The 23,887-nt window shown below is 42.5% G+C and overlaps 1 protein-coding gene across 3 annotated transcripts in view; it reads right to left on the bottom strand.

Annotated features, from left to right (window-relative positions):
• LOC147019372 (uncharacterized) overlaps positions 1 to 23,887 on the bottom strand; it is a 102,175-nt gene that overhangs the window by 60,717 nt on the left and 17,571 nt on the right. For all 3 annotated transcript variants that reach the window (XM_085899835.1, XM_085899837.1, XM_085899838.1), the window contains 5 exons: positions 19,861 to 20,031; positions 17,527 to 17,557; positions 12,014 to 12,051; positions 5,197 to 5,274; positions 1,024 to 1,083 (listed from right to left, as the gene is read on the bottom strand). In XM_085899835.1, the coding sequence (XP_085755961.1) occupies positions 1,024 to 1,083; positions 5,197 to 5,274; positions 12,014 to 12,051; positions 17,527 to 17,557; positions 19,861 to 20,031 (378 nt within the window). The remainder of the gene's footprint in view (positions 1 to 1,023; positions 1,084 to 5,196; positions 5,275 to 12,013; positions 12,052 to 17,526; positions 17,558 to 19,860; positions 20,032 to 23,887) is intronic.

Here is a 23,887-nt window from a genome sequence, read left to right as displayed (position 1 = left end):
TGATTGCCAAACTCTCTACCTGTGGTGTACAAGACTACCTTCATTCCAGGATTTCTGACTTCCATCCAGTCAACCTGCTGCATCAAAGGAACCCTCTCTTCCACTCTCCCAGTGGAGGCATGGAGAAACCCACGATAGTGTTTTCGGCCCAGTCTTGTTCCTCTTCTATATTAATGACCTCTCTGTTGTTCTGGAAAACCCTCTCTTCCTTTTTGGAGATGACTCTACATTGTGTTGTATAGTACCCTGTCCTTCTGCTCGGCAGGCAGCTGTGCCTCTCTCTGTTGATCTGCAAAATGATTAGAACTCGAGTACGATAAATGGAACAAGTCCTTCCATCCTGGAAATTGCACAATCTCACCCTGTCACTTCGGAATGATTGCGAGAAAAAAAAACCCACCAAAGACATGAATCTGGCTTCCAAAGCCAACCCCAGACTGTGCATCTTCCGTCGATCCAAGTGTTTCCTTGGAAAATCAAAGTTACTCACAGTAAGCAAGGCATTTGTCTGCAACTCATTGGAGTACAACCAAGACATCCAACCCAAATAACAGCCACCCATTCTTAACCCTTTCGTTGTGTAGAGGTACAGCCCTTTGTCTAAGATACGTACTTTTTCCACCAAGTGTTTTCGACTTATTTTAGAAGCTTTGTAAGCCATTTTACCTCCCAATCCTTATCTTGCACACACAACACATTTTAGTGTGCCACAATGCCACTGTGGCTCGGTGTTTATGCACATGTGCACATAGTATTCTGCGATGTATTGTGTCATTTCAAAAGTCCTGCATTGTTAACACGTTTCATTTACTGTTCCACCATCTTAATTATTTCACTTGCTACCAGCACCATTATCTTATAACCATCCATAAGGATAATGGTGTAATATATGTTGTCATCAACAGAAAGTAACTAACTGTTTCACAAATACATCAGAGCCTTCATAAAGGGAGAGGGGAGGATGAAGAAAAAATTGTGGAAAAATATGGAAGAAGAAGGTAATGAAGCTGAGAGGTGTGTTACCTTGGATCGCAATATCTTCATCGCTCCCACTTATGTAGAGAGGGTTAATTTTGTACAGAACTGCAGAAGGGAAATACAACAACCAATAAATACATATTTTTTGATTTACATGAGATCATCCACAAGATCACATGAGTGACAAAAATGTAGACTGCACTTCTAACAATTTTGGGTTTGTGGATTGAGGGGTCATGGGATTGTGAGTGTGGGAGGTGCAGCGTTTATGGTAACACCCATGTAAGTACAAATCACAATGCAAATGTAAAACGTTCAGCCCATTTACAATGCCTGTTGGCAACAGGGTGTTACAAAGAGGCCGACGGGTCTTACAAATACTCAGCATCCAAAAAGCCACTCTGGGAGCATGTTGAGGGGCATGCTCTAAAAACACTTCTAACCTCCTGCCCAGGTATAGCCTTTGGGCACTTCTTGGAGGGGGAAATGAAAAAGGACATCAACTTAGGTGGTAACTATTTATTATATAAGTACTGGAGATGAGAGGAGGGCATGGTTGAATATCCTACCATGTTTACAAAGAAAATAAAGAGAAACCATCTTGCACGTCAACAATATTAAATCCTATATTACCCATTTCTGGTGAGAAACAAACTCAGTTGACTAATGAATGGCAAGAGCATCTCCTCCGAGCCTGGGAGATCACTGGTTCGATTCTTACTCTCACAGAGTTGTACCACAGACGTTAAGCAATAGTCAAAACAAATAGGCAATAAAATACCTTATATGGTAATTGATCGACCTTGAGTAATAGAGAAGCTCACGTTTCGGGCCTCACCATTCGGCGGAGTAAAAAGAGAAAAGGCTACAAGGTTTACATTTCGGCGAAGAAGTCCATTTTGCCCCTTTTAAAATGATGTCATAAAGATGGTGTCATCAGTACCCAGAGTGCCGTGGGAAGCTGTACCACTTTTTCCAAGCTCAGTGGCCATGTTTGTCTGAAGTCACATCCGATGTTGTCTCATGTATTTATCTGCATGTGTGTGCATGATTTGTTGTCTCATTGGTTGTTATCTCTATTTGCGGGTTTCAGGAGGTAGAAGGAAGTTCTCCCAAAACTCCAAATATCCACGTCCTATTTTTTGGTGAAGGATCGTGATTCATGAACCAAACTGTGAAGTTTCGTTCTCATAGCCTCGTTCCAAGGGTTCTTTTCAGAATCTTCACTGAACCTCTGACAGCCTCCACCTGTAGCTCGTTTGTAGTGATATTCCCCGGAATGATTTTTAAATACTCAGTAAGGGTTTCCTTCATCATTCCTTCCTGTAGCTCCAACTATCACTGGTACAATTCCAACTTTCTTCAATTTCCACATCATCTTCACCTCATTTTTTAGATCCTGGTATTCGGTCATTTTCCTGATTTCTGTTAGTCATTGGGAACTGAGTTCTCAATCAACAATGACTTTTTTTCCTTTTCGTGTTTGAGCACCATGTCTGGATGCAATACTTTGTTTGCAATGTTCACACTTGACTGTATCATCTTGTCATACGTGAGCATTATTTGTTCATTATCAAGGATTGGATATGGTTGTTGATGATGACAGATGATGTCATGTCTTTCTGTGTAGAGCTGTTCTGACATGAGTTTTTTAAACCCGAAACAAGGTGACTGGTACTTTCTGTTTCTTCCCCACAAAACCTGCATTTGTCCGATTGATTCAATCCCACCATTTTCTTCAAACCATCTGTGTAATGTCCTTGGTCTTGGGCAATGATGATGACTCATTCTCCATCACAACTAATTTGACCTCTTCTCAGCCATTCCAATGAGCCTTCCTTGTTGATCCCTGTCCTGGTCAAGCTCTTTTTAAAATCTTCCTGCTCTTTTGTCATTCTCCCATTTGTCAGACTATATTTATTTTTGTAGTTTTCCTTTTTGTTTTTTGCTTGCAATCATTGGGGCTGTATTTGATTCTGTTTCGTTTTCCTGCGTAGTATCCATCATTTGCACCTGTTTTTGGAAGTTTGGTGCTCAATGGATTAAGAATCCCTTTTCTGGTCTGTTGTTTTCTTGTTTGTACACAAATCTCATCCGGTAATCTGTTGAGCTCTTCACATACTCCGCTAGTCTGGCACATGTTCTGTGCACTTGGTGAAGCTCCGTCAAACCAGCTCCTCCCTTTCACCTCGGTAAGTACAACCTCGGTATACATTGGCTTATGGAGAATATCTTTTGTATTGTTCAAAGTTTCCTTGTTTTAGTGTTGAGGTTGTTGACCTCCAATTGTGGCCAGTTTATAATTGCGCAGCTGTATTGTAATACCGGCACTGCAAGTTGGTTTATAGCTTTGGTTTTATTTATTGGGGACAGGGATGACTTCAGCATTAGCCTTATTCGGCGTAGGTACCCTTTGCTGATTATTTTATGCATTGTTTTGTGTTGTGCCTCGGGGGCCTTCTTCTATTCCTTAGTATTTGAGGATGCTTCGTTTTCTTGTTCCTGAATTGTTGTCATTTGATCGTTTGAGATGTTGTTTGTTCTTTTTGTTTTTCCATGTAAGATTGTGAACTTGGCACATTTGTCAAGTCCAAACTCCATTCGGATGTCCTCCGAGTACTGCTTTCACGTGTGTGTGCATGATTTGTTGTCTCATGCATTTGTCTGCATGATTTGTCTTGCAGCTCCTCCACAAGCCTCAGACCATGTAAAAATAGAATGTGTGCACACAGTGAGTGAAAACCTTCATGGTACAGTACCTATAGAAAGTCTACACCCCCTTTCAAATGTTCACCTTTTGTTTCCTTATAACCTGGAATTAAATTTCATTAAATCAGACTTTTTCCACCTTTATTTACATATCGTAACCCACAACTTCCAAGTGAAAAACAAGTTCTACAAATTATAGAAAATTACTAAAAAATACAAAACTAGAATATCTTGGTTGGATAAGTGATACATGATACGTATCCCTTGGTTGGGTACATGATAAAAGTTCCATCTTGGTTTCATCAGATCACAAAACCTTTTGCCACATGGCTTCAGGATCTCCGGAGTGGTTTTTTGCATACCTCAAACAGGACTCAAGGAGGGCTTTTTTGATTTATGGCTTCCTTCTTACCACTCCACCATACAGGCCAGACTTGCTGAGTGCTTGGGATATTGTTGCAAAATCCACACAGTGACCAGTCTTTGCCATAAAGGCGTGCATCTCTTTCAATGTTGCATTTGGCCTCTTGGTGGCCTCTCTGATCAGTCTCCTTCTTACTTGGTCATGCAGTTTGGAGGGACATCGCCTGATCTAGGCAGGGTCTTCATGGTACCATACACCTTCCACTTCTTAATGATTGTCTTGACTGAGCTCCAAAGGATATTCAAGGCCTTTTAAATATTTTTATACCCATCCCGTGATCTGTGCCTTTCCACAACTTTATCCCGGAGGTTTTTTGAAAGCTCCTTGGTGCTCATGGTTGAGCCTTTGCTGTGAATGCACTACCCAGCAGAGGAAACCTACAGGAACAGCTGATTTTATTCTGAAATAATCAGAATCACCACAATTTAACTCAGGTGGAGGCCAATGAATTTGGTGTGTGGTTTTGAAGGTGATTGGTTACACCTGAGCTAATTTACTATTGATATTATCAGGGGGGTGGACACTGATCCAAACAAGATATTCTAGTTTTGTATTTATAATTAATTTTCTATAATATGTCGAACTTGTTTTTCACTTGGATGTTATGGGTTACTATGTGTAAATAAAGGTGCGAAAAAGTCTGCTTTAATGAAATTTAATTCCAGATTATAAGGAAACAAAAGGTTAAAATTTTGAAAGGGGGTGTGGACTTTCTATTGACATTGTATATTAAGTCGATCATTTCGAATCAGCTGTACAACCAGTTATTATATTGTCTATCATTGTGTGTTCATTGTTCAACATTCGAGAATGTTTCTTCTGTGAAGTTTTAATGAATTTCTCTAATCAGATGAAATTTACACAGAAGACATTTTTATTTAAAATTCCACTCATTTTCAATGATGAACCACAACATTGGTCTTTGAAAAATTGACTCATCAGCTATTTCTTGAATTAAACAATTTATTTGTTTCTTTGAATTAACCTGATCTTTACGCTGGCCATTCACCTCCTTTCGTTCGACACCTCCATTAACTACCACATCACACCACCTGAACCCTTTCACTTTGTCAAGTTTGTTGTACCTTGATCTTCCTCATGCATTTCCTCATGGCTCACCAATACCCCAACATCGGCAGCATCATTTGAACACAAGGAGACACCTAAGGGAAAGGAATTATAAAAGGTTCAACATTTAAGGCCAAATTCTGCATCAAATAGTATAACAACACAAAATGAGATTGATGCCATTAGGCCCAGCATTCCATTGCACCATTTGCTGGAATCAAGGATGAAAAATCATTACACTCACTAAAACGTTCCACAGATCATTCGTATGAACCACAGACACACGAACAAACTCCGGTGTGATTACGGATTCTCCATCTCCAGTGTGATAACCTCGAACATTCGGCTTTATGGAACTTCCTCCAAAGGATTGACCATTCATTTTGGTTGACGTGTTCTCGGGTATCAGAATTAATCCTTGTGCGTAAGCCTCTGTTCTTCACTACACAGCCTCTAAACCACTGGCGACCCCTGGTGGCCTAAAGTGCGGCCCCTGAAGTGTGGCTGACAATACACAAATGTGAAAACACTTCACATAATCTGCCATAAATGCTATCAAATTGACCCAAAGGTTTCAAATGAGTGTTCCAATGCGAAGCATAAAAGTAACACAACTACATCAGGATGTGGTTCCACGATACAAACAATTATGCTTGCAGTCCAGTTTACCACGACGACGAAGAGGACGTGAGGACGCGACTAATATAAGTCATTAAAGAGTCCTGCAGGTGGTGTGGCGGCTCTCACACTGATCTTCTTCTTCTTCTTCTTTCGGCTGCTCCCGTTAGGGGTCGCCACAGCGGATCATCCGTATGATCCGCATAGTGATTTGGCACATGTTTTACGCCGGATGCCCTTCCTGATGCAACCCTGGTCGCCTCTAACGACACAGGGATCTGGTACACCTATTTTAACCGGGGTATACATCAGCCCAGTATACTGGTACTCACTTCGCCGACCTCGGAAGGATGACAGGCTGAGTCAACCCCCTGGTGTATTAATTCAGTGGCCCAACGGGGCTTGAACTCAGGACCTTTTGGATCCCAAGCCGCTGCCCTAACCACTGCGCCAACACCAGGCGGCTCTCACACTGATGTCTGTCAGTAAAAGAACCAGAGTTGGTGTCAAAGCCACCCAATGCTCGCCTGTTTATACATTTATCGTTTTTAAAATGCTCGTCTAATAATTAATATTTTTTTTATAAAGCATTGCAGTGAAGTCTGATCCAAACAATTTTAAAACAATATATGTATTTGTATATTGCAATCAGTAACAAGAGCGCAAGTGAGCACAATATACGCCCGAACAAGAAGGTATATACAGAATTGTGCTACTACATGGAAAACAGCAAACTGGTTGCCATGGGAACCACTTTAGATGATGAACATATGTCACGACACACCGTCTCCACAGTCTGTACCTATGTACCAAATATGAAACGTGAAAGTTGAAAACTTTGGGAGTTAGAGTGCGGAGAGGAACGGATGGAAAACAGCATCCTGGTTGCCATGGCAACCACTTTAGATTACAAACGTATGTCGCGACACACCGTCTCCACAGTCTGTACCTATGTACCAAATATGAAACGTGAAAGTTGAAAACTTTGGGAGTTAGAGTGCGGACAGGAAGACGGACGGATGGACAGACACAGACACAGACACAGACACACAGACAGACGGACTCATAATACGCCCCGACATATATATATATATATATATATATATATATATATATATATATATATATATATATATATATATATATATATATATATATATATATATATATATAATCGGGCGTATAAAAAATAGTGTGGTAGATAAAAACATTAGAAAGGAAAAAATAACTTGCACCAAAAATTTGAAAATTTTCACGCTCACGCTGATGCTGACGCTCACACTCGGGGTATCGCTATACTCTCTGTTCTTCGAACAGGTGAGCTAAAAACGAATGTTTTTTTGTCCGAATCAGCACGAGTGTCTCGTGTGTGGTGTGGGAGTAGGGTGGTAACAATTTCAGTTGGATCTGCTGATTGACACATGGTGGAAGTTGGGTGCACACATGGGTTCTTGCATCGTCGGAGATCACAAAGATGGCTCATCTGCAGGGAACATATTCTCACAATCACGGACGGTGTCTGCAAGAAAATCCTCAAATCTTTCCCTCGTAATGGTCTCAAAAGCTATGCGGTGATGTGCGGGCCCAATCTCCCAGAAACAGCAAATGTTACATCGCAGTTCCGTCTGTGTTGCCAAAGTACAACACATGTCACCGGGACACCGCGAGGAGCTCTCCCAAAGGAACGCCTCGTCCAAACGTTATAGCCCATTTCATCAATGTCGATACCATGGGCAACAACTCCATACTCGAACAATCACCAAGCTTAATCGACATTGCATGCTCAGTACACGAGGAGAGTTCTGGACATCAGGCACATCTTCTGCCAGTTTAATTATCATCAGCATGCCATCAAGGGTTCCAGCAATGTTGCTGGGGGACACAGTTGGTTTGTCTGGCAGGGCATCTTGTAGATCATCTTTCATTTGTTTCAGAGTCAGGCGAGGGGTTGACATCCAGAATTCACTGTAGGTCATCTCGCATCAGTTGATCAACTTTGGTGTTACGTGCTCCTCCTGTCAGTAACTTTTCATGACGACCAGTGCCCAAATATGTAGACACAATTGACATAGCAGTGGATCACTTGATGCCTCGAGTATCAGCCAGTTGAATACCCGGACAATGCAAAGGGAGGTTCCACAGACAACGATGACCGGTATTGTTTGGACTCCTGATGAATGTGATGAAATCCTACAAATTCAAGTGAATTGTTCAAAAAGATTGTCGCACTTGGGAAACCAGCTGCGAGTAGTGAATGATCCGACAATTGACACCAATTGGGAAACGAAGCAATTGATCAGACGACTCGGTATAGCGGGAAAAAGACAAGAAGGGGTCGATGAGGAGGAAGACATCTCCAATGAAAGATTGGTATTGTCCTTGGTAACAGGAGTACCAATGAGAGACTGTGTAAACCCAGAGTGTGGTGCTTGGTTCCAGTCAGTGCACATCCAATGAACAAATCTGCTCATCCTTCTTTGCTGAGGGTTTGTATGATGAACGCCAGATCGATTGTGTATATAACAGATGAATTAGTATCCTACTTAAGGATAGTGATATTGACATTGCTGCTATAACAGAAACTTGGCAAATGCCTGACATTTCGGATGAACAATTGACACTTGATCACGAGCTCCCATATTTTCTCAAACCATCGCCACATCCATCGTGGTGGTGGAGTAGCATTGTATGTGAAAAAAGACCTGCCAGTTTATACTCTACCCTTGACTTCTGTTATGACTGAAATTGATTGTGTTACTTGCTCCTCCTGTGTATGGTTAAGAGTAACACTGCACAGGCTGCCGAGGTTGATATCAAGCCTCGTTGTCTGTGTAGTGTATATCCCACCCAGGGTCCCCACATCATGCTACTTTGATTGATCACTTAAGTACGACAATTGATGTGCTCGCCACCATGTATGTAGATTGTGGATCCATTATCTTGGGTGACTTTAACAAAAGTAGATGTAGACCTGTTGTCAAGGATACATGGTCTTAAACAGGTGTTAGATAAACCAACTAGAGGTGATGCTGCACTGGATTCGATTATTACGACTGTTCATACACATTAGATGAAACCAGAGATCACATCTCCGATGTGACCATCACACGGTTTTGTGGATTCCCCAAAACAGGATGGTGAGAGTTAACAGGGTTATCAAGAAAACCTCACGTCCAATGACATACCACAACAACTGAGAGTTTGGGCAATGGATTACATCGAAGACTTGGGATGAGGTTCCAGCAGCAACGGATACCTAATTGAAGTCTGGTTCCTTCTACAAGTCACTCCAAGAGGCTGTTGATAAATCTTTTCCATGAAAATCGGCCAAATTACATATAGCCGATAAACCCTGGATGACGGAAGGAGTGAAAGATACCATCAAGCATTGCCAGGAAGCATTTGCAAGTGTCTCAATAACTCACTGGCGATACTATAACAACTTGGCTGCAAAGAAGAATGCTCATGCTCAGGTGAACTTCTATGAGAACTCACTGGGTGACCTAAGGACATCTGATCCTTTGAGGTGGCATCGTGGAATCCAGATGCTTGCCCACAGACTTAGGATACCTTCTCCAATCACTGTGTCAACCATTCCTGAAGGTAATGATGAACATATAGCGAATGCAATCAAGCACAAATTTTCTTCGACATAACAAAGCCATCCACCCATCCTTTTTCATGAACTTCCGTCATATCCACCTGCTGAAAAACCACCTCAAGTTGAAGTGTGGGACATGTACCGTGAATTGAGCAAGAACAATGCAAGGAAAGCTATTGGCCCTGATCACATTCCAAACAGACTTCTCAATGATTTTGCATGTGAACTCAGTATTCCCATCACTGATATATTCAAGTAATCGTTGAAAGAGGGCAAACTTCCACAAGTCTGGAAAGATGCTGATGTGGTTCCGGTACCGAAAGAAAAGCCGGCTGTTCTCATAAAAGTTGAGACCAGTAGCTTTACATATCTTCCCAGTGCACGAATCTACCAGTGCACAGGGATTTATTGCCAGATGGATGCAGGAAGATACGATACCCAATGGTGAAAGACATCAGTACAGCCTTCTCCAAAGCTTTCAACTCCATCACTCATACCATTGTCGTCACAAAACTCAAGTTAGGAGTCAGTGGAGAAATTATCCCATGAATAGAGGATTTTCCAACAAACAGGCGACAGTAGGTGAAATACCAAGACGCTATCTTATTGTAAATCCTTGAGTTATGGAATACCACAAGGAACAAAGATTGGTCCTCTGGCATTCCTTGCCATGATCATTGATGCAATGGATTCATCAGAATTGCAGCAATGGAAGTACGTCGACGATCTGAGTATCGGAGAGGTGAGATCATCGAGAGCTACCTCTACAATACAAAACGCCGTTAAAGCACTCAGCGAATGGGCTGATGAGAACCATTTTCACCTGGATACAGCGAAATACAAACAGCTGCAAATTTGCTTCAAACGTACACCGCCGAAACCACCTGCCCTCAACCTTAGAACCAATACCCTCGATGCTGTAGAGGAAACCAAAATACTAGGAGTATGGATCAAAGATGATCTAAAATGGGACAAGCAAGTAAAGGAAATGATGACCAAGAGCAAGAAGAGGGTGCATATGCTGAGTCGACTGAAAAAGTTCAAGATCCCACCGCACGATCTTGTCAACATCTACAAGTCATACGTCCGGCCATCACTCAAATCCTGGACTGACAAAAGGGCAAACTAGAGACTTAGAGAAAATCCAAAAAAGAGCAATGAGGATTGTTCTCGGTAACCAGCACGACTCCTGTTCGGATGCCCTCATAGTGGCTGGGATTGAACCGCTTGAGAAAAGACTAACAAACCCATGTTCCAAGTTTGCACCCTCTTGTGTGTCTGATCTCAGAGGTATAGCCACTAGTTCCTGAAAAACGATGCCACTCAGGCAATGCAGCTTCGTGGTACTCGCAAGTACAAAATCGACGAGTACCGAACAGCAAGATATCAAGATAGCAAGATAGCACAATCCCATTTCTTGTGAAGTGTCTCAATGAAGAAGGGGGTAATAGGATCGATTATGGCGAATAGGTTTAATGTTAGGTGGCCCAGTGGAATTATTTGTTCCGATACTTTTTACCGACATGAATTTTGTATACTATTTATCGATTAATTTTAACTTGCTTTCTTCTTGTTTATTGTATTAATTTGATCTTATTCCTCGGAATCGATATGAACGAATGGTCAAGAGTTAACCTACTTCTGAAGTGCGAATTTATCTTGAAAATGTATTCACCTCCCTTTCATTTGATTTATAATAGGAGACCATTTTATGTGGGCAAACTTTTTGTACATTCCAGTTTTTTTATGTTATTTTTGGGGTTTTTTTTTTTGGTGATTGTTTGATCAAATGTTTTATGTTGATATGAAATGTTGAATGTATAATGCATTTGTAAATTGTCATATATTTTCACTTTCCAGCTTCTGCTGAATTATTATAACTGAAATGAACTAAACTAGATATTCAACGTTGTTTTCAAAAGCTTCAATTAGACTCTCCCTATCTATGTTAGACACTCCTGTAAAGAAAGAGAAAGAGAAAGAGAAAGAGAGACCTTTATGAAGAACGAGTCTAGAAATGAACTATCCTCGGAACAGGCATACGTTATTATCGGCAAATAAGAATTTTAATTTGAAAACACCTGCCAGAGAATCAGATGCAAAAATGTGACAAACGTACACCCATTGATGAACCGGGATTCCGAATCAACCTCTTTATACTGATTGTGGTGAAGTTGAATGAACTTTCTGGAATGGAATGGACATATTTTTCAGCTTGAATGAGGTTAAAAGTCAAACAAATTCCCAACGAATGAAACTGAATAAACCTTTTTGCAAATTGAATGATGATATTCAGGAGCATTCATTTTCACGTTTAAATGAAGGAGCAGGCTCGTAAACTGAATGAAATTTATTTGAAATTGGTCGAAAAAACGGGTAATAATATTGTGCAATAAATTTTGAGATGTGGACGATACATTAGCAATTTATGATCCTACTGGACATAATGCACATTCAAGGTACAAAGTCATCCTATGGTTATAAGTTGTCAAACTGTGCTTAAGATTCTTGGAGTTGCTACATTAAAGTGGTTACACACACACACACACACACACACACACACACACACACACACACACACACACACACACACACACAAACAGTTTGAGTCTTACCAGAATCAGACAAAGAACCTGGCTGCTGTAACTGCCATCTGCAAAGTAAAAAAAAAAATTATATTATTCCACGGATCAACTTGAATGCCACATACGGGTATTTATACAATATTTATACAAAGCTGACATTTCACAAAAGGCTGGTCACGACAAGCTGGACAACATGGAAACGTAACGAAGTACAACACCTGGCATAACTAAGAATCAGGTAACCACCCATGAATCTGAGAAGGTGCAACACAGGACAGCCTGCATGTACAGAACATGGTAAAGCATTCAAACACTCAACAGATGAGATAAAAGCTCAGTAGCTCTTCCACATCGAGTCAGAAATCGTGGGAGAGAACAAAATCCTTGAATACTTTTCCAAATACGATCATGGCAAATCAACATCACGGGGACTCCAGCAATTTAAGGAGAAGGCCCATCACAATCTTTCAGTGCAACTTAGAATGGGTACTGACTGCATCCTGACTTCAACCGGTGTCGCCTACATCCCATAAATATACATTTTTTTAATTGCCAATGTCAAAACGGGATTTGAAGAATTTCCTTTGAAGGTACCAAGTGGGGCTGAATTGGTGAGCATAACCAACGGGCCTCTGATAGCTTGTACGTGTTGCTGTGTTTGAGCCTGGGGAGTAACTGCTGAAATCTGCCTGTTTGGGTTCTTCCCGACATCTTTCACATTTCTTTCCAATGTATTTTTTTATTTTCATAATTCTCTTTATTAGCCCCCGTTGGGCTTATGGATTTGGTCTCGATTTTCGTGTCCGTGCGTGCGTGATCCGCAACCATATCTCGGACACGTGCAGACCGATTTTATTCGCACTTGGCACTCAGACGACACATGACGGCGTACACATGCACGTCATTTTCTTTCGAGATCATATCCAAGATGGCCGACTGGTGGCCATTTTCTTACTTCAATGTGTCCCCAACCATTTCTCTGACATGCATGGTCCGATTTTGTTCAAACGTGGCACAATCACAGGACATGATGGCAAACACGTGACCCTCACTTTATCTTGCGATCTGATCAAAGATTGCCGATTGGTAGACCGGTGGCCATTTTAGTTGGACAGAAATATTGGCTCGCCCTTTAATTCCGTACAGCAAAATTACTAAAACAATGGGGGCTGTGACATTTTATGTTATTTTATAAACTTGTTTATTCTAATTCTTGCTTCTTCTTCTCTTTCATCTCTTTCGTTATCTATCTCTCAAAGGAGAAGTGAGTTCTTGCAGAACGTTTTCTGTAAAGTGGCTGTGCCGGATGGGTATGAGGGTTGTGGAGCAGCGGCTGAAACCCGAATCCTATCCAGGTTCCTCCTGTTGACTCCATCTTTGCTCTTTACTTCGTCGAGTTCCTTCTTGGTCTTCCGTTTCATCGAGTGTGCTTCAACATCTGATGCCAATGTTCACATGTTAAATGTGAATAAAAATCATTTCCACTCGGATCAACATGTTGACATTCCCCCAATGCATTACCCTTCCTTTAACTTGAACCTTTGGATGTTGTAAGTGTGACTTTTCACTGCCTTTGGTGATAGTTTCTTACTTTCTTGAAAGATGGTTCATGAAATGTTGTAGGATGTTTTTGCACAAGTTATCTATCTTCACATGTGTAATGCCGAAGCTGTTGCCTTTGAAAATCCCTGATCTATGAATTGCTCACAAGTGACCTGCATTGTCAGCTAGTTGCAAATACAGCTTCTTCCTTCTGTGATTAAAATGTTTGTTCCTCCTTGTTCTGCCTTTGTTTGCTGCTCTTGCTTCTTGTTCTCTTTGCGAGTTGGTTTTTATTTGTGGTTTCACCACCCTTGGATTCACGGTGTCCTTTGGTGGATTGGGGATGCGGCCCCAACTTACAGACAAAGGTTTTATATTAATAGTCTACAAAGCCTTTGTTTGTATCTCAATGGAGCAGTGCTCATTGCTATGGGCTGGTGCTCCAGCATCACAACTGTCTCTCTTGGATTCGGTTTTATCTAAAGCTCTCAGCATTATAAGATTCTTCTGCAATGAGGCCGAAGCACAAGCGCTGTTGCTTTCATATTGCAGGCAGATCGGTGGTGGCCTTGTTTCTTACCGCCTCTTGTCCATCATTGCTCCCTCTGTTCTCTCAGTCCTCCATCTCTCGCCAGCATCTTTGGGATGCACACATTATTCCAGTAGCCTGCTCCAAGTGAAACATCCAAAATTCTGGCTGACTGCACACTTCAACTCCTTTATTCCTCGCTTCCACCATCTATGGAACCACCTTATAGAAGCTGTTCTGTCTCACCCTTCCCTCCAGGGCTTCAAGCAAGTGGTGCACCGCCACGTCGTGTCATCCTCCCATCCTGCCAATGATGTTTATTACCCAATTAACCCAATCAGTGTTTCTTCCCCTCCTCTCTCTTTTCCTTTCCTGCTCATTTATCCCCTTGCCAGTTGTGCCAAATTGTTGCTCCACCACTCCAGTGTCAATTTAACCTTGATCTCCCATGAACAACACTCTTCTTAAGAGAAAAAGCATTTTGTCCAACTGATGAAGTCTTTGAAGTAGAAATGGCACTGTCCCAAAGTGGTGCCCACCTTGGTGTTGGTTGTGTATGGTTATGCTGCATGGATATCGTTATGGATTAGTAGGAATCCTATATGACTGTAAATGCTAAGGTGTTCTTTGTAAAAGGCAACTGGAATTAAATAAGTATTGTGGTTACTGTGTGAAAGGACACTGGGACAGAGAGCTGAATGCATCAGTGGCACCTCGGCACAGCGATGGAGTGTCAACAGAACTTCAAGGATAGCTTTTGTTGAGGCTACCATGTATGATTACCATGACAGCTACACTCCTACATTAAAGTGAAATGGACCGGCTGAAAGATTTGTTATAGGACACGATGCTACGAGCCAATTGGCAGGCTTTTGGTCAGTTTTGGAATGCAGACGATGTTGCCTGGCTTCGGAGTGACCTTGTGTCGTTACAATATAAGGTGAGCGGTGAACGTTTGAAGGGAGAGGAAGGTTGGAGATGTGAACCAGAGATGAAGCTCCAGCAGAGTGCTGGGCATTTTGGGTGGCGGAGTGCAGTCAAGTTCGCTTTGCGACAGCGAGCTGTGCATGGCGGGACGGCTGCTATGGCTTCTCACGCACTGTAACAGAGTGCGCACATTGACCACAGACCCGAGTCTCATCCATTGCATCTTTGTGGATGCGGGTTCATCCTGACTGCTGACTGGTTGAGTTCACGAGGAACTAACACAACACCGTGGGTGTCATCAAGCCGACATCCGTGCCGACAATTACTCTGGGCATCTCACCGAGGTCGAATCCACCCTCTTCTCATTATATATCTGGGCAGCGAGATCTCACAATAAGGAATTCACCCTCTGGGCACGCTCGCCATGCACGCTGCTGGCCGGTCGAACTTCGCTTCGTGAGAATCCTTGTGCCATCTGGAGCTTCCACACTTGCCTCGAAAGTGCAAGACATAGACTTTGACACACCACTTCTGTCCTATCGAAATGTTGTATTAAAACACATGAGAGACAGGAGTAAAGGGGGTACTGGAGATAAGTTGCCTACTTAAGAGTTGTGGGAATATTCAAAACCACATTGAAACAAATGTGTGTTTGTTTAGAATCATTGCGATGGAGGAGGAGGAGATTGGGACCATACTCCGTGCGGAGCGTTGGTGTTGCTTCAGCAGTTTCCTTGGTTATTGGGCACAATCCTGGACGGGTCACCACTCCGACACAGGATACCAGGAAGCTGGTACTCATTTTGTCGACCTCGGAAGGATGACAGGCCGAGTTAACCCCACCTGGTATTAATTCAACAGCTGAGTGGGATTTGAACCCAGGACCCGAGGATGTTTGTCTGCATTGAACTTGTTTGTCTGCATAGAATGTCAGTGTTTTTCTCTGTAACCACTTGCCATATTGACACAAAATTTTCACCATCGGGGCAACTACTCATGTACAATGTTTTAATGATAATTATGACGTCATAACTCACTTGGTATGGCAGCCATGGTGGAAAAAAAAGAAAAAAAATGGAACCCTACATCTCCAAAACTGCACCAAGGACAAAAAATTGAAACTTGGCACAAGACAAGTACTCCTCATGGGGAATGTGTGACTTTTATGACATCATAGGTGCCTCTGTTATGACGTCATAATTGCATACATGGAATGCTACATCTGATGAGTATGAAAATTTATGAGGGTCATCAAGGGATAAATTGGTCCACAGAAAAAAATTGATGATGTCATCAGTCACGTGGTTCAGCAGCCATGTAGTTTTTTTAATTAAAAAAAAAACCTTCAAAAAATCTTCTCTGAAGCAGCTGAACGGATCGTGATGAAACTTTACACATATGACTGTCTTTCAGTGTGACACTCCTCATTTTCATAAACGCCAAGGTGAGCCAATGAAATAAGCCAAGAATTCACAAGGTTTCGGAAAAGCGATGATAATAGAAAACCTATACGCCAAGAAAACCTATAGAAAACCAAGACGCCAAGGTGAACAATGAATAGCCAAGATCTTGTGAAAAAAGTCAAGGAGTGGTCACACTGCTGTCTATTCATGACTAATAAAACGTTCACACATAAGATGTCATAGTCACATGGTTTGGCAGCCATGTTGGTTTTATCCTGAAACCTATAAAAACATCTCCAAAACGGTTGGACAGATCGAGGGGAAACGTCACGCAAATGTTCCCCAAGCCTTGGCGACACCAGGATTTTCACGAATGATTGATAGGTCACATGGTGTGGCAGCCATATTGGATTGAGCAAAAATCTATTAAAAAAATTCTTTCTCTTGAACCGCTTCATCGATCGATGTGAAACTTCATAATTTTGATCTAGTAGTGACGGGGAATCCTCATATTTTATTTCAATCTGATTGGACGCATGGTGTGGCAGCCGTAATGATTTATTTTTTGATCTGGGTTCTTTTTGAATAAGTCTCACTTGGCTGTGCTTGGATGGGTTTGAGGGTAGAGGAGGAGCAGCTGAAACGCAAAAATCCTATCCAGGTTCCTTCTGATGACTTCATTTTTGATTTTTGCTTGTTTGGGTTCCTTCTGATGACTCCAATGCAGAACTTGTACCTATTTGGTCTTCCATTTGATTTGAATTGAATATATTCTAATCCCATTCTAAATTAAATTGAATAACAATAAACGTCATGGGTCAGGGTCAGGTGTCATCATGGTTGGGACATCTTCGTACCCGGTCATCTCCGCCAGCAGTTATAAAGTGGCAGTTCTAGTTATGTCTTTTATTAATCTCGTGGCACTCCAGTACACAAACACCACACAAAACAAGTCCTGCCGAGGGTTGCAATCTCTGATTGCTCTTTTTCTTGTTCCTTTTGCATTAAATATATTATGTTTTTTTTATTTTTTCTATTTCCTGTTTCACCACCAGGGAGGAGGTAGTGTCAAATTGGTATGAAGAGTGTTGAACTGATATAGTTTTCACCAAGGTCACATGGTACAAGAAGCTGGAACTTACCTGCTTATGTGGAAGTTGTTTATGATATCAACTGCACCACAAACAGTGTAAAAAAAAAACAAAAAAAACAAACAAGAATTAGGCCATCAACATCACTTTTCATAAACAGTTACTAAATGTATCATATATATATATATATATACCGATTGCATTACACATACATTTCATTGTCAATACATTTTCTATTTAACTACTACAGTCACAAGTGTTCCCATCTTCTTGTGGGGTAGATCTAGGAACATTTTTGGCCAAATTTTCACAAATCAGCTGCCTAGGCCTGACGTTTGGCTGGAGATGATTTTGGCAGGAACTTGTGATTTGTTCAGGGTGACGACGATAACTCGTTTAATCTTCGTGAAAGACACCATGGGATCTTTAACACCCACCAACTAATGTTAGCAGATGGGACCTGCATGTTAATGCCCATCTGAGTCACTTTGTGATGTAGTGCCCGGCCTGCGAAGCGCCAAGCCGACAGTTTGCAGTCGGGTTGGGATTCAAACCCAGACTAGCTCAAAGATCGATGCGCTGCCCTGTCGACCAACACATTTTATATAAATTTGCAATTTGTAGCTTCATTCTACTTCCAAGGTAACTGAAGCAGCTTGTTTCTTGCTTTTTGGTGTTCCTTCCAATTAGCGTTATGGATTTTCATTATTATTATTTCTTGTAATCAACAGACAACTTTCATGTTATGTTCTGTTTACTCAGGGAAGGATTGGTTTCCAGATTTTTGTGATTTGAAATTATCCAAGAACAAGGAAGGAAATATATCACATTCTTGTTAATACTCAATGGATTGCAGTCTCAAATACAAGAGTTTGCAGAAGTGCCAAGTTTGGCCGTGTGGGCCATTACTTAGTAATAGCTTCAGCAGGTTTATGTCTTTCACAAAATAAGTGTGCATCACAACCCCACCATAACAAGTGATTTGAGATAAACAAACTACACTCTAAAGAAATACAGGATAAATACCATCAGGAGTTAACCTCTCGTCTTGCCTTACGACCTGAGACAACAGCTCACGTTGAATCAGACTGGTGTAATGGTCGCACACCTATAACAATCAGCTAAGGCTGCAATTGATGCATGAGAGTATAAACGATCAGAGTGGATCCTTGAGCGGACTCTTGTTCAGAAAGGGGAATGCAGGAAGGCCAGGCTCTGTGACTAGCCAAACTGAAGAGGGCTCCAAAGAGGGAAATGCAGAACTGCTCGTAGAGACAAATAAGCCTTTCTCAGAAAGCAAGCTGATCAAGCTGCAGCAATTGAAAAACACTAGGCTTACATTTAGCATTGTGATGAAGGTTAAGCAGAAGCATTTCCACCATGCCCGCCACCCAATCGAAAATGCAACTGGTTCCCTCCTCACTGACAGTGCATCTCAGCTCCAGAGATGGCAGTACAGTGACAACCTTCTCTCTTTCATCCCCTTCAACCCACCGGAGGACCTGATTGCCCCTGCAGAGCACGAGTATTACATTTTAACATAACATGCACAGCCACACACATGCAGAAGTATATAGTGCCACTCAAAAGCTCAAGAATGGGAAGGCTCCAGGAATGTGTGAAATCACATCAGAGCTCCTTTAAAATGCAACAACTAAGACCATTTCCAAACTTCATGGATTATTCTGGGAAATTTGGAATCAGGAAACTATCCCTAAAGAGTGACTTGAAGGCACGTTAATCTATTTCTGGAAATACAAGGGAGCTCAGGCTGAGTCTAGCAACTTATAGAGGCACTACTCCCTCCTTAGTTGAAGCCAAACTGTTTGCATGGATACTCCCAACCAGAATCCAGGATGGACTGAATAGAAACCGAAGAAAACAACAGGCGTGTTTCACAAGAAACGGATCATCAACAGAACAAATCTTATCCTTGCATCAGACAGAAGAAAATGCAGAGTCCCCCCAACCCTCGTACCATGCATTGACATCAAGAAGGTGTTCGACTCTCTCAACCGAGCCCATCTCTGGCTTCTTTTAGAAGCTGATGGTGTAACCCCAAAGATCGTCAAACTTATCCAGGTACACTACACAAATACTGAAAGATATGGGTCGGGCTGGACAGGAGTGTTCAGAGGTCTCTCGTGTCTGCAGCTACGTTGTGACAGTGACGTGTCTGATAATGAAAGCAAGTCCTAAAACTAGATATGTGAAAAATAAAAAGGGGTTTTTTTCTTAATGATACGAGGTACTTACCCTGCAAGAATAGCTGCTACAAGTATAGGGGATGTCACAATGCAACTTGGTTTCCACATTATTTGCTCTTAAATTGCATCATTAAGATTATGCCAGAAATGGGGACAAACAACACCGCATTTGCAATACCTGATGCTGAATTCTTCCATCGACGCCATGTGAAGAAGATGAACACAAAGCACAGAAAAAACACACCAATAGGGACAGCGAGAGAGACAGAAAAGGAGGTGATGAAGTAATTTGGTTGAAGCTTTGTCATGTCTGCTTGTGGACAGCTCCAGTTTAAAGAAGTGGCAGACTCTGCACATACACACAGGATAAATAACAAATAATCATTCACATTCATTGTGTGCAGGAGTCAAAACAAAATTCAATGCTAACTTGTCCTCAGATCTTGTGAGACGATGAATTCGCAATCTTTATTCAACTTCATCCCTTGCAATTTTCACCCGGTGTGTACCCCGGTCAGAATAGGTACACCGTATCCCTGCGTGTCGTAAAAGGCGACTAAAAGGGTTGGCGTCAGGAAGGGCATCCGGCCATAAAAACATCGCCTCAAAAGGAAACCATGATGAGTACAACTGATGGGCAGGGTACAGCCCGAAGTACCCCGTGGGGGTCCTCACCCCCTCTCGTTAAAACTCAAGGTGGGGAACCCGATCGAAGCAAGGGAGGAAATTTTTCCATTTATGATGACCAATCGTCTGATGACCCACGTGGAGATCGGTTTCTGAGGTTTGGTACATGGAATGTAGGGACAATGACAGGGAGATCTGGAGAAGTGGTTGAAACATTGGTCAGAAGAAGAGTGGACATATGTTGTGTGCAGGAGACACGGTGGAAGGGAAGTGGTGTGAGAATGGTGAAGGGAAGGCAGGGGCAGAAGTACAAGTTTATGTGGCAAGGGTGCCCGGAAGGCGTGCATGGTGTTGGTGTAATGTTTTCTGAGGAGTTTGTAGACAGTGTAGTGAGTGTGACTAGAGTGAGTGAAAGGTTGATGATTGTGAGAATTGTGATCGGAAATCTCTTGGTGAACGTCATCTCGGGATATGCCCCGCAGGTCGGTCGAAGCGATGAAGAGAAGAACATGTTCTGGTGTGCGATGGAGAAGTTGATGGAAAATGTGAAAGATGAGGAAGTTGTTGTGGTTGGAGGAGACTTGAATGGACATGTGGGAAGGAGTCCAGACGGTTTTGAGGGAGTCCATGGGGGTTATGGATATGGTGTGAGAAATGGAGAAGGTGAAAGGATCTTGGAGTTTGCTGATGGAGCTGATTTGTTGCTCTGTAATACTAAATTCCAGAAAGCGAATAATAAGCTTATTACATACACGTCAGGTGGGTTGACGACAACCATTGACTACCTGATGGTGCGTCAGCGAGATAGGGGAAACCTCCGGGACACAAAGGTGATCCCAGGGGAGGAGACTGTTTCGCAGCACCACCTGGTTGTCTGCGATATAAGGGTGAAAGGTGCGCGGAGAATTCGGCGGGTGAAGTACCAACCGAGGATGAAGGTGTGGAGGTTGAAAGAGGCGACAGTGAAGGAAGCATTAAGAGAGAGGCTGAGTATGGTTGAAGATGATGTGGTTGAGCTTGAAAGTGGTTGGATGTCAATGAAAGCTAGTCTATTGGGAGCCGTTGGTGAGGTATGTGGATGGACAAAAGGACCACCGAGGCACTCAGAAACATGGTGGTGGGATGATGAAGTTGGAAAGACGATTGAAGAGAAGAGGAAGAAGTTCAAGGAATGGCAAAAGGCAAAGGATACGGTGGAAGAAGAGGCTGCACATGAAAGTTATAAGGAAGCCAAGAAGGCTGCAAAGAAAGAGGTTGCAAAGGCGCAGGAGACCCATAGGAAAATGTTTGGAGAACGCTTGGATTCGGAGGAGGGTAAGAGAGCGGTATTCAGGATTGCAAAGCAGATAGCGAGAGAGAGAATTGATGTGACGGGGGTGAGTTGCTTGAAGGATAAAGTGGGACAAATTGTTGTGGATTCAGATGGAATTAAAGGAAGATGGAAGAGATATATGGAAAGGCTGTTGAATATAGAAAATGAATGGGATAGAAACATCGAGAGTAACCCAGTTTTAGGACCAGCAGAGAAGATAACTGAGAAGGAAGTTGAGGAAGCTATAAGAGCAATGAAGAGTAGAAAAGCAGGAGGGCCGACGGGAGTTGTGGGAGATATGTTGAAGGCAGCGGGAAGTTGGGGTGTGAAGAGAATGACAGAGATCTGTAATCTGGTGGTGAAAGAAGGCCGCATTCCAGTGGATTGGGAACTGAGTACCCTCGTCCCTCTGTACAAGGGGAAAGGTGACCCTCTGGACTGTGGCTCCTATAGAGCAATAAAGTTATTGGAGCATGGAATGAAAGTATTGGAAAGGGTGTTGGAGAAGAGGATAAGGAAGAAGGTAAAAATTGACGAAATGCAGTTTGGATTTATGCCAGGAAGAGGAACGACAGATGCAATTTTTATTGTAAGGCAGTTGCAGGAGAAGTACATGGAGAAAAGGAAGAAGTTGTTTTTTGGGTTTGTTGATCTGGAGAAAGCATTTGATAGGGTTCCACGTGAAGTAATGGCATGGGCATTGAGGAAGTTAGGAGTGGAGGAATGGTTGATCAGAGTAGTGATGGCCATGTACGAGAGAGCACGCACAGCTGTAAGGACGAAGGATGGGAACAGTGGTGAGTTTGAGGTGAGGGTAGGAGTGCACCAGGGGTCGGTACTAAGTCCACTTCTATTTGTAGTTGTGATGGAGGTGCTGGCTCGGAGGGTAAAGGAGGGTTTACCATGGGAGCTGCTGTCTGCAGATGATCTGGTGTTGATTGCAGAGAGTATGGATGGACTGAAGGAGAAGATGAACAAGTGGAAGGAATGTATGGAGGCAAAAGGTTTGAAGGTGAATATCGGAAAGACGAAGGTGATGGCAAGTGGTAAAGCATGTGGTGAGGTGGAAAGGACTGGGAAGTGGCCGTGTGCTGTGTGCAGGAAGGGTGTCGGTGTGAACTCCATTCAGTGTACAATGTGTGCTGAATGGGTTCATCGAAAATGTAGTGGAGTGAGAGGGTCATTAACCAGTGTGGCAGCTACATTCAAGTGTAAGGTGTGCATAGAGGGAGCAGCAGATGAAGGAATTGTTGAGTTGGATCTCGGAGATGGTGTGAAGCTGGAAGGGGTGAAAACATTTTGCTATCTCGGAGACATGCTGAATGGAGAAGGTGGATCAGACTCTTCGACGGTTGCTAGAGTGAGATGTGCATGGAAGAAGTTTCGGGAACTGAGTGGCGTGCTGACAAAGAGGGGAGTGTCGTTGAAGCTGAAGGGAAAGGTGTATGCTTCATGTGTGAGGAGTATGATGATTTATGGGAGTGAGACATGGGTACTGAACATGGAGCAGCAACAAAGGCTGGAAAGGGTGGAAATGCGAATGGTTCGGTGGATGTGTGGAGTATAGTTGAGAGAGAGGAAGACAAATGATGACTTGCGGAAGATGATGGGAATAGAGTCTGTGATGGAGGTTGTGAAGAGAAACAGGTTGAGATGGTTGGGTCATGTGTTGAGGAAGGATGAAAGTGACTGGGTGAGAGGAGTGTTGGAAATGAGTGTAGTCGGAAGTAGAGGACGGGGAAGACCGAGAATAACTTGGCTAAATGTGGTGGAAGAGGAAATGTGGGCAAGGGGATTAAGAAGGGGAGATGCAGAAAGCAGGGTAAAGTGGAGAAGATTGTCATGGGGCCCGCAAGGCTAACCCCCTCTTTAGCGGGGAAAATGGCCTTTAAATGCGTGTGTGTGTGTGTGTGTGTGTGTGTGTGTGTGTGTGTGTGTGTGTGTGTGTGTGTGTGTGTGTGTGTGTGTGTGTGTGTGTGTGTGTGTGTGTGTGTGTATCCCTTGCAATTTTCAAGGTCGACCCATCAGGACAAAATATTGAGTAAAAATAAATTTCAAACAATTTTCTCTTGTTCAGACATTTTATACATGATGCTAACTTTTATACAATAATAAGGAAATACGCAAGCTTTTCCTGAAAAAGTAAGTATCTTATATGATTCTGCACTGCAGCTGGATGAAGCCAGATATTGATATCTGTGTCAATGGTGGCGATGTAATGATTGAATGCACATTTAAATAATTAAATTATTTTTTTCATTTGTAC

Source organism: Eptatretus burgeri, chromosome 10 (genome assembly GCF_056783735.1).
Source record: "Eptatretus burgeri isolate ZD-2024b chromosome 10, Ebu_testis_v1, whole genome shotgun sequence".
Classification (NCBI taxonomy): domain Eukaryota; kingdom Metazoa; phylum Chordata; class Myxini; order Myxiniformes; family Myxinidae; genus Eptatretus; species Eptatretus burgeri.
Note: the sequence above shows the minus strand (reverse complement) of the source record. Positions and strands in the feature narration are given on the sequence as shown.